Source organism: Cuculus canorus, chromosome 1 (genome assembly GCF_017976375.1).
Source record: "Cuculus canorus isolate bCucCan1 chromosome 1, bCucCan1.pri, whole genome shotgun sequence".
In the NCBI taxonomy this organism is placed as follows: Eukaryota; Metazoa; Chordata; class Aves; order Cuculiformes; family Cuculidae; genus Cuculus; species Cuculus canorus.
Window position 1 is genome coordinate 124080083 of NC_071401.1, and position 11216 is coordinate 124091298.

General features: G+C 44.4%; 1 protein-coding gene across 5 annotated transcripts; it reads left to right on the top strand.

Moving 5' to 3' along the window:
* The first annotated feature begins 895 nt into the window (after positions 1–895).
* TENT5C (terminal nucleotidyltransferase 5C) lies at positions 896–10922 on the top strand. 5 transcript variants are annotated; one of them, XM_054062284.1, is made up of 3 exons: positions 957–1003; positions 1693–1809; positions 5041–10922. In XM_054062284.1, the coding sequence occupies exon 3, from the start codon at positions 5067–5069 to the stop codon at positions 6237–6239; it is 1173 nt and encodes a 390-aa protein (XP_053918259.1). In that variant the 5' UTR covers positions 957–1003; positions 1693–1809; positions 5041–5066; the 3' UTR covers positions 6240–10922. The 5 variants fall into 5 exon arrangements, with proteins under 5 accessions (XP_053918235.1, XP_053918244.1, XP_053918259.1 ...); XM_054062260.1 differs by lacking the exon at positions 1693–1809 and having other exon boundaries at positions 896–1003; XM_054062269.1 differs by lacking the exon at positions 1693–1809 and having other exon boundaries at positions 947–1029.
* Positions 10923–11216: the final 294 nt, after the last annotated feature.

The window sequence follows — 11216 nt, forward strand, 5'->3', positions numbered from 1 at the left end:
TTGGACTCGATGACCCAGTGGGTCCCTTCCAACCTGGTGATTCTGTGATTCTATGATAAGAGTAGTGAGACACTGGCACAGGTTGCCCAGGGAAGTTGTGAATGCCTCATCCCTGGAGGTGTTCAAGTCCCGGTTGGATGGGGCCTTGGGCAGCCTGACCCTGTGGGAGGTGTCCCAGCCCATGGCCGGGGGGTTGGAACTGGATGATCTTTAAGGTCCCTTCCAACCCAAACTATTCTATGATTCTGTGAATTTTATTACTCTATATCTTCAAGTTATTCATTGCTTCCTGTCCAGCAGTTCCACCCTCCTCCATGTCTCCCGTGCCTCTCATAGCCCATCAGCTGTGTTTTTCATGCACTGTTTCAACACTTCAGCCGTGTGCGGAGTGGGTGAGAATGGGGAGGGCGTAGTTGGGAGTGGGCGGGGCGTAGCTGGGGAATGGATGGGGTGTGGGAGAGTGGGCGGGGCGTAGCGAGGGCAGAATGGGGAGTGTGCGGAACGTAGGCAGGAGTGGGTGGGGCGTTGGTGGGGTTGGCTGGGGCGCGGGCGCGGCGTGTTTGGGAGTGGGCGTGTCGTAGGCAGGGAAGAATAGGGAGTGGGCGGGGCGTAGCACGGAATGGATTGTGTTGAGTGGGCGGGGCATGCGGTGAGGGGCGGAGCGCGTGTGGGAGTGGGCGGGGCGCAGCTGCGGAAAGGGGCATGTGGGCGGGGCGTGATTGCGAATGGGCGGGGCCTAGGCGGGGAGGATGGTGAGTGGGCGGGCTTGTGAGGGAGTGGGTGGGGACTATGTGGGAGTGGGCGGGGCGTATACGAGGCTGGGCGGGAGAGTGGGCGGGACGTGGGCGGGAGAGGGCGGGGCGTAGCTGAGGAACGGCTGGGGTGGGCGGGGCGTGTCGGCGGTGCCGGCGATAAAAGGGTCGGTGGCGGTGGGGACGGTGGGGCGCGCGCGCTCGAGGCTGTCGCGGTCGCTCGGGGTGTCCGGCGCGGCTGAGCTTGACCGGTGAGCGGTGGGACCGGGGAAGGATGGTGAGAGAGGCTCGGAGCTGCCTCGGGGGCCGCTTACAGGGGGGAACCGCCTCAAGGCAAAGCGCTCGGGAAGGCTTTGGTGATCCGAGCGGCGGTCACTGCGTCAAAAAGGGGAATGTCTTTGATTTGGACTAAAGCGGCGTTTCATGTAAGGAATGGTGTTCTTTGAAAGGCAGACAGTGTCCCTCTGAGAGAGTACTTTCTTTTAGGCAGAGTTTTTCTAGACAGGGTTTATTCTGATATTAAAAACGCCGAGGAATAAACTCTCCAAAACTCGTTTTGGAGTTTCAGAGAGCAAACACCCTTTATCAGGTTTGGGCAACACGAGGAGTGATCTCCCCATCCATCGTGTGCAGACAGACAGGAGCTGGGACAGAATGGGTTTCCCACTGACAGGCGTGTGGATATATTCTCCCCGAAATCTTACAAGTGTTCTATTACTTTCCAAGGACTCATTTTAATGTTATTATGAACTTCACTACAGTCAAATCACTTGCGAATTTGGAGCCAGCTTTGCCTGTGATAAAAGAGGTTTGTGTTACAAACTGTGGGATATTTTTGATTTAAGCTAAAGTAGAGTTAAATTATATCAAAGCTATTGCATTTTCTTGAAAGTCAGAGAGAATGTCCCTCTGAGAGCGTGTTTTCTTTCTGTTTCTCCAGACACTGCTCATCCTCTGGAGCTGATAACGCCTTGTGCTCAGTGTGGTCTGTGCTGAACAGGTGTCTCTTCCTCTGCAATCCCCTCTGTCTGCAGCCTTTCCCTGGCTCAAACGCAAGGTCAGGCAGAGCTGGCTCCAGAGCTCCAAATCAGCAAGAGATCTGGCTGTTGTGAAGCTCATAATAACATTAAAATGAGTCCTTGGAAAGTAAGAGAATGTGCATAAAGCATCTGGGAGAATACATCCATATGCACGTAACTGAGAAATCTGTTCTGTCCCAGCTCTTGCTGCATACGATTGATGGCTATCATTCCTTGTGTTACCCAGCCCTGATAATGGGCACTTGATTTCTAAAACTCCAAAACGAGTCTTAGCATTTATTTACTGGCATTTTCAGTATCACTGGAGAGAGAGAAACAGCTTTTAGAGGCAGCGGAGCGTCTCCACCTTCAGTGCAGTGGGGGTTTGGGTAGCTCTTGTAGCTCTATGGTGGTGTCACAGGGGTGCTGCATGTATGGCTGCCTATAGAGTTTTTTTATAGGCAAAAAGTTTTTAGGTATTGTGTCAAGTTCTGTGTCTTACAGGGAAATCACCTGGTGCAGGGTATTGCACTTCATCAGGATAAAGGCTAAGGCACCTTGTCCTCTCTCCTTCTGCCTCCGATTTGAGGTCTGCATCCAAGTGAAGCTACGATACTCTTTGCTCTTGTTATTAAAAATAGGTGGTGACTATCTCTGCTTTGCAGTTATTTTCTTCCATATCTCTGCTTCAGAGTAATTTTCTTCCCAGTGAATGATAATCTAGAGTCTTCAGCATAGGAAGGATGTGGATCTGTTTGAGTGAGTCCAGAGGAGGCTGTGAAGATGATCAGAGGGCTGGAGTGACTCCCCTGTGAGATCAGGCTGAGAGAGTTGGGGTTGTTCCACCTGGAGAAGAGGAAGTTCCAGGGAGACCTTATAGCAGTCTTCCAATACTTAAAGGGGCTTAGGAAAGCTGGGGAGGGGCTCTGTACTGGGAGGTGCAGGGCGAGGATGAGGGCTAGTGGTTTTAAGCTGGAGGAGGGGAGACTTAGATTAGCTGCTGGGAAGAAATGTTTTCCTGTGAGGGTGGTGAGGCACTGGGTGCCCATAGAAGTCGTGGCTGCCCCATCGCTGGAGGTGCTTAAGGCAAGGCTGTATGGTGCTTGCAGCCACCTTATCCAGTGGGAAGTGTCCCTGCCCACGGCAGGGGGTTGGAACTGCATGATCTTTAAGGTTTCTTCCAACCCAAACCGTTTTATGATTCTATGCAGCAAGAGGCATGCAAACTGCTTGCATCCCGAGGCCATCAGAGTCACTGAGATCCTGTTGTCACTAATGTAAATCTTGCAGAGTAGGCAAACGTCTGAGTTGTTTGGGGGTGGGAGGCTTCATAAGCTGACAAGCCTGTGAATTAAACTCTTCCCTGGAAATGAAATACTTCCCCCAACAAGGGTAGCAATGCCTGTTGTTCTCCTAAATGAGACTGGCCAGGCAGAACCAAGTGTGTGGAGTGGGAAACGCTGCTCCCAGTCCTTTCTGGTTGCTGGGTGGGCTGCGAGTGTTGTCTTAGCTGCTGAAAAGACTGCAAATGGGTAGAAAGGGAAGGAGTGCTTTTAGAGGTCATAGCTGAAAGCACTTGCAGCTTGAAAAAGAAGTCATGGAAGACTGTTTAAGTAATCTGAAGGATTTAATGAAAATGTAGTGTTTAAGATGAAAATGTGCTTGAAGTACCTGAGAGCAGGTGCTGGTAGGCTTGGTGCCTCTGGGTTTATGTTGCATTGTGGCCTGAAAGATCAAGTTTGAAGAATCCCTTGATTTGTCCTGGACTAATCATCTTCCGAATCATAGGTTTGTTTTGTGCTATTGGAGCTGATGTGATCCACAGCAGCAAAGCTTGTAAGGCAGCAGCTCGTGCTCAAGGGCAGAAATCATTTCTGCAGGAGCATTTTTACCTTGCTGTATGTTTTGTCTAGGATTTGACTCCTGTAGGAGGTGACAGCTCAAATGAGCTGTTCAAAAATTAAAAGCTGGAGGAGGATAGGCATGAAATGACAACAGCTGCACTTTGAATCTTGCTTAAAAAGCATTCCATGCACTATGTTGATGCATATTAGGAAACTATGCGGCTGAGTTTTAAACAGTTCCTGATAGGCAAGAGTTAACTGGCTTAAGTCTGTCTAGTCTGACCTTGGCAGCTGCAGTCTTCACAAATACTTGGAGCTGAAGAAGGTGAGGCCTCAATTATTCTGTAGCTGTCAGGAAGCACCTGGCCACAATAGAAACCTGGAATGTTTAAAAAGAGAAAAGTGTATTAATACCAGTTGGAGTGGTGTGACTGTGGAACATATGTAAGTATCTGCATACTTCAAAACCCAAGCCACTTAAGCACAAGAGAATAATCTGGTCAAGATTTAACAAGTGCAGAAGCTTGGATGAGGCTGTGACCAAGTTTGATAAGTGAGATTTTTGGTGTTAAAGAAGTACATGTAATCTGAATATATGCCAGCTCCTGCAGGTTTGCTTGCAAATGAGCAAAGGCAGGGGCAAGTATGAATAAAATGAGCAAAAGGCAGGGGCAAGTATGAATATTTCCCCAAAAAGTAGCTTGAATATGCAATGTATCTGAGTCATAGAATCATAGAATGATTTGAGTTAGAAAGGACCTTAAAGATCACCCAGATCCAGCCCCCTTGCCATGGTTGTCTTACTGTGCTGCTGAAATTCTGTCCAGGATGCTGAAGTGCTATAGCTTTTTGCAGGAGCACGATGTACTTGGCCTTTGTCCTGTGAGTGGTAGATGCTGCATGGTTGAGAAACGAAAAACTTCTATAAGCAGGAAGAAATCTTGTATCTCTGGCATAATTAAAGTGCTTGCAGTAGTCTGGATGTCTAAGCCCTGAAACTAACACCTGAGCATCTTCCACTGTGTCAGTTTGAGAGCACAGTTTGAACTTTATGTATAATGAAACAAGTTCAAAGCTTGACTTTCAGAAGTGCTTTGCAGTTCTTGCTGGCTTCAGCTGGTGCTGCAGATGATCTTAAACTTGGGCAAAGCTTACGTGTCACCTCTGATATTTCCCTGTGACACAAACTGCTTTTTTGGAGTACTTAACGTTGCCTCAAGAAAAAAGGGATGATAACTGAATTTTTTGCCTGCATCAGCAGGGAAGGACAGCGTCGTTTCAGGTGAAAGGCTTGCTGATAATCATTAGCATATAGAATTATTTCTTTTTAATTTCTATCTGTGTATAGACAGAAAAGCAGAACATAGGATATGTGTAGGAAATGTAAAAGTCTGACTTGTCTTTTCTTATTCCACCTCCCTACAGTTTCTTTGGAGAAGAAAAACCTTAAGATGGCAAGCCAAGGAAGTAACACAGATTGCATGTCTTGCAGTGTGCTGAACTGGGAGCAGGTCAGCCGTCTGCATGAGGTTCTTACAGAGGTGGTTCCAATCCATGGCCGAGGTAACTTCCCAACGCTGAAGATCACTCTGAAGGACATTGTTCAGACTGTTCGGAGTAGGCTTAGTGAAGCAGGCATTGTGGTACATGACGTCCGTCTGAATGGCTCTGCAGCTGGTCATGTCCTGGTCAAGGATAATGGGCTGGGGTGCAAAGACCTGGATCTCATTTTTCAAGTTTCTCTTCCAAGTGAGGCAGAGTTTCAGTTGGTTCGAGATGTGGTGCTGCGATCCCTCTTGAATTTCTTGCCAGAAGGAGTAAGCAAGCTAAAAATCAGTCCAGTAACACTGAAGGAAGCCTACATCCAGAAGCTGGTCAAAGTATATACAGAGTCTGACCGTTGGAGCTTGATATCGCTTTCCAACAAACATGGCAAGAATGTGGAGCTGAAATTTGTAGAATGCATACGACGACAGTTTGAGTTCAGTGTGGACTCCTTCCAAATCATACTGGACTCCCTGCTCTTTTACTATGACTACTCGCAAGCTCCCATGTCAGAACACTTTCATCCAACTGTGATTGGGGAGAGCATGTATGGAGACTTTGAAGCAGCTTTTGATCACCTCCAGAACAAACTGATAGCTACCAAAAATCCTGAAGAGATCAGAGGAGGTGGTCTCCTGAAGTATAGTAACCTCTTAGTACGAGACTTCAGGCCCATGGATAAGGATGAGATCAAAACATTAGAGCGCTACATGTGTTCCCGATTCTTCATAGACTTCCCAGACATCCTGGATCAGCAGCGCAAACTAGAGACCTACCTCCAGAACCACTTCTCCAAAGATGAAAGGAGCAAATATGACTACCTCATGATTCTGCGCAGGGTAGTGAATGAGAGCACAGTCTGTCTTATGGGACATGAGCGAAGGCAGACTCTCAACTTGATTTCACTGCTAGCACTCAAAGTGCTGGCAGAACAAAACATCATCCCTAATGCCACTAATGTTACCTGTTATTACCAGCCAGCACCTTATGTTAGTGATGTAAACTTCAGCAATTATTATATTGCAAATGCTTCTGTGCCCTACAGCCAGTCCTACCCTACTTGGTTGCCTTGCAATTGATCGCTTCACTCGAGCGTTCCTGAGTGGAGGCTATTGAAAGCTGAGATGCTAAGTATATATAGACAAGAAATGACTGTCATTTGGAGGTTTTCTAATGGAGACATGACTGCATTGGACTGTCCTTTTCCTGGTGTGCAGTGGGAATATGCCACCAGGTGACCTGCTATGAACTTTTCAGAATATATCTACAAATGCCAAGAAGCTTTATTACCTCTTCATTAGGAGACGAGAACCAGCAGCCAGGTGTTAAGAGAAGTACTTGTAAAACTCTGTCTAGTTCTTTCAGTGGCTGTTAACGTGATCCAAGTGGAGTAGTCAGTAAACTGGGTTACTTCAATAGAGAAGAGTCTGTAAAACGTCCTAAGGAAAGCAGAAGCCACTCCTGGAACAGCAGCAGAGCTCTGCTTCCTATTGCCTAATCTCATTACACTTCCTCAGTAACAGTTCTGGCTTACTTTCTATTGAACTAATTGTGCGAGAGTGGGCTTGGGTCATGTTTGGGCCATTTCTACTTCTATTTCTGGCTGTGTAGAACTGGTAACAGTATGGATACTGTCTGTCTCGTAGAGGGCCTAAATGTTGTTTCATGTAGTACCTAGGGATGTATGGTCCTGCCTCAAGTTTGAAATTATTTTCTTGGAAGTTGAAAATGGGTTAGTAAGTCTATCTCTAAATCATAAGCTGGCTAACTTTTTTCTTGACTACAAAAATTTGGAAGGTGACATCTCTAAATGCACCAAAATGGAGTCTAAAATGTGATAAATCTCTGAAGCGAAGACTTGAAGCCTTAAATGGAATTGGAACCACAGTTTGAATAGTTAGGATGGGAAAATGCTGTTAAATCCAGGCTCAAGGTAAAGCCTTTCTGACTGCATCTTTCAAAACAATTTTTGGCATGGTTGGAAAGTAGCACAGCTCTTAAACTGAGGTTTGGCTTAGCTTTCTTCCTCACAGGTCCACAGCAAGCAAAAAAAAAAAAACTTCAAAACCCCCAAACTACTAAGTTGCAGGATGGTGTGCACTCCTGCCACTGTATAAACTCCTGAAGTGCCTCCTGAAATTAATTTCTTGTACAACTTCAGGCAGGTCCTGAAGGCTTGTCTTTCTGTCACTGCTTAAGGGTTGAACTTACTGGTTTATCACTATCACTTGGTCACTGTATGAGGTAGTATTTTGAGTGGTTAAATTCTTCCTCTTTAACTTACCCCACATTTGAGTAGGTGTAGAAACCTTAAGCAATGCTCTCCACAGAGGCTGCGTGTGGTGAAAGTCTGCCCTGTTTTCAGAAGAGCCTCTTCCAGAGTATGTACTCCCTTGGAGGTGTAGGGGGCTGACCTTCCTAAAGGGTATGTGCTGAACTTGCTGCTTTGAAACTGAGCTTGCTTTATGTGCTTTATAAGGAAGGTTAAAAATTCCCTGGTTACATATGTAGCGATGTTAGAAGCTGGTATATTAAGTGGATGATTTTCTTTGAATTGCAGTAGTAAAATACACATAGCAAGTGATCTTGAGTTTCCTTTGCTTAACCAGAGAAGTAGATTAGAAAGGCAAATCTTAGAGCTATTTAATATGTACTGGTACAATGTTTGTTAAACCTTTTTTATGACTTCTAGCTGTCTTCACAAACCTGTGAGACCCAAGTGCCTGATCAAACAAGCTTATGTGGTAAAGCAGAAAGCAAGTGAAACACCAATGTATGGTTGCTGCTCAAGGTGGAAAACAGTAGCAGTGCAGCACTTAAATAGCAGTAGAAAACTGCCTGTTCCTCATAGGATCAAAACCTTCTAGTTACATTGCAGATTCTCTCACTTCTCATAACTGCTTCATAAAGACTGCTTCAATAAAGCAGTGAGGCTTCTCTTTTGTTCAGACTTTGGGTCTTGTAAACAACTTCAGTAGTAAATAGACTATGTATTGTCTTTTGTGTTTTGTTTCTTTCATTAAAGGCTTCCTGAGTAGTCAGCCAAAGTAGCTGAACTTGAAAGTGAACCCAGCGTTTTTCATCAGCTGTGGCTTGGGCTTGATGTGGCTTACAAACAAGGTGTCTCTTACCCAAGACTTTGGCTTCTTGGAAGGCTTTTTAAAAACTAACACGATGCCAATGTTCTCATGGGTGTTTGACTTAGTGCGAGCTTACTGATGGAATGTTGACCTAGGCATGAGTAACTTCTGCATGCAAATAGAGTATGTAATGGCTATCACCTCTGAAATTACTGTTTTCAAAGCCAACCTAAGCTATACCTATTGCAGAAGTAAAGCATTGCTGAGAGAGACATATTTGTTTTGCACATCAAATAGCTTAGACTCCTGTATTTGTCTTGTGTGATATTATGGCTGATCTTGAACTGTTATCATGCCTTGGCTCATGTCGAAGAAGTGGTCAGATGCTCTGGAGAAGTCCTCACAAGCTTGAGACAGACTGAATTTTTACTAGTATTTGAATGCCTTAGCTGCTAAACATCATGCTAAGTGCGTCTATTGGAAAAGAAAGTGCTAGAAAAAAGAAGTCCATTAAGGTTTTTTACTGAGATGGAGCTTTGGAGGATTTAGGCTACCTGCCATAAATATTGTGTTTTTGCTAATGTAACTTGTTGCTGAGGCCTCTAAGGAAGCTTTATGTTGAATGGCTGCTCTCTGAACAGCTGATTTCCTGGGTTTAAGCTTTGCAGACCTGCTGTTTTCCCTGTCTGGCTCTGAAGTTGCTCTGTCGTGTTGGAAATATTGATGCTTTGTAGCCTACCCGCTGGATGCCAAGCACTTGAATAGTCTGAAGCTGCACGCTACCTACTGCGTTGGCCCTACTGTATAAAATTAATGAGACACTGTTAGTATCATTCCCTTCAACATGATCCTGTATTGGCAGGTAGAGCTGGAATATCCAATACTTTTCATCACTGTGGTGCAAGCAGTCTACCCTTTCTGTTTTAAATTGTCCTGGCAGCCTGATGTTGCATGAGGCTTAATTTGGGGTGTGCAGTGTGGTTCAGGTTTATGGTGGCCCCTGTAGCAAAGAGTAACATAATAATGAGTGCTAGGTGAAAGTGGATAGTGATGACCCTAGGCCAAGACTGAGGTGCCTGTTTCATTCTGACTCCATTCAGTACTAAACGATGCCTCTGCAAACCAGCCCTATCCTCTGCTCCTTACTTGTGTGTCAAGTAGAGGTAAGAGACTACTGTACTCCAGACTATTACTGTGATGCATTCCCTCTGGGCAGTGGCATCAAAACAAAGCTGCAGTAACACTAGACTGCAAGTCTTATATCAGTGCATTATTCCTCAGGACTAGGCTTCTAGTAAATTGGACCATGTGGTTTAAAATAGCTGTTTTCTTCCTGTGGCTTATAAGCTCTGAGCTAAGCCAGTCTGAGGTTAAGCATCTGTTGTCAATATTTATTGTCAAGTCCCCCTTGACTTACAGTTTGTGTTACTTCTTCATTGTAAGATAGATTTTTTTTTTTTTTAACTTGATGAAGATGCTACCAAGGAAACCTAGTATTAGACTAATTTTTAGTCACTTTGGTAAAATCCCTGTGCTGATCTGTGGTCACTCTGAAAAATTGTAGCATAAAGCATACTCCAGGCTTCCTAAGCTCAAGACTTAATTGTTGCTGTGTTTGTCCTCAGCTAGTTCAGCCAGTCGCTAAGCTGGAGGTTGAAGACTACTGCTTGCTTTTGAGTAACCACTTTTTTTGTAAGATCCTCATACTTCATTTTAACAAGAATAGTATCTTGTCTACAAAGCAGTAGGTAATATTTAAGTCTAGTCCAAATACCTAAAGCTTTTTCTTGAAACTTAGACCCGTATTCTGGGATTGAGTTCTGGGGTTAAGCATTTGATGTGTTCTGTGCCTAGGCTTTGTGGGTTTCTGATGACTAGAATAACTACTAATGGTAGTGATCTCTGCTTATCATTATATGAGTGCTTCAGGAAAAGCCTCTTAGAAGCGAACTTGGACAAACTGTTTTGATTCTAAGCTGCCACTGTACTGATAGTCCTTGTTTACTGTCCCTCTCACTTGACTCATTCAGTCAGGCTACCATAGTTGTTAGGCAAAGGAATAAGCAATAAGTTGACCAGAGTCACTGGCAGCTTGGTCCAATTTGGGCATCAGGAAAACCAAATGGATAGTGATACTTTTAGCGTTTGCAACGAAGTCTTATACTTCACTATATTTAACAAATGGTGGAGTATTTCATATATGTTCTTTAATTTCAATGAAAACTAGTTATAAGGTGGGCTGTAGCTGTAGAAGCTTTAGGGGGGGAATGGTTGGAGCACTCTGTTTTTTTTCCTCACTCGTATCAGAAGAGGTGGCCACTCACTTCAATGTCTGGATTGGGCTTATCTCTTTCTGATTAAAATTGCACTTTCCATTGAAATTTAAAAGGCCTTTATTTTCTGTGTTTATCATATTTTTTACTATTAAAAGCAGTTAGCTCTTGGAAAATCTGTCTCATACCTTTTTGGAAGAAGTGAGTTGTTTGGTTTTTTTGGTTTTTTGTTTTGAGCTGGCAAAACAAGGTACTAGAAATATTTGGATTTGTGATGAGCCCAAATGTGAGATTGGTCACAATAACTTTATCTGCTGTTCTGTACTGTGGTGTTCACTTGTCATTCTTGGAAATTGGGTTTTGGACCTTAATGATTCTGAAGTTCTTGTGCAAATAAAATTATGCTAAACATTGCTTGCCTCAAGTAATTCTTGTGTCTAAATAGTGCATGTCAAAGTATTTGTGGAGCTTACTGACCAATGTATATGTAGGTACACTGCAGGGGAAGAAACAGTAATGGGGTACACACTAATGTTTGGTTTTACTTGTTGCTCAAGGAGCTTCTTTTCCTCATGGATGTACACATCTGACTCAACTTACTGAAGATTAGTCAAGTAAGACATGATTCAGCTTTCAGTTACATTATAGTGGCAGTTCCTAGAGAAGCATTTTTGCCTTCTCTGACCATTATCTCGTCTGGACT

Excerpts from the sequence above, each read along its gene's own strand:
- TENT5C (XM_054062260.1), top strand. The coding sequence starts at position 5,067 with ATGGCAAGCCAAGGAAGTAACACAGATTGCATGTCTTGCAGTGTGCTG.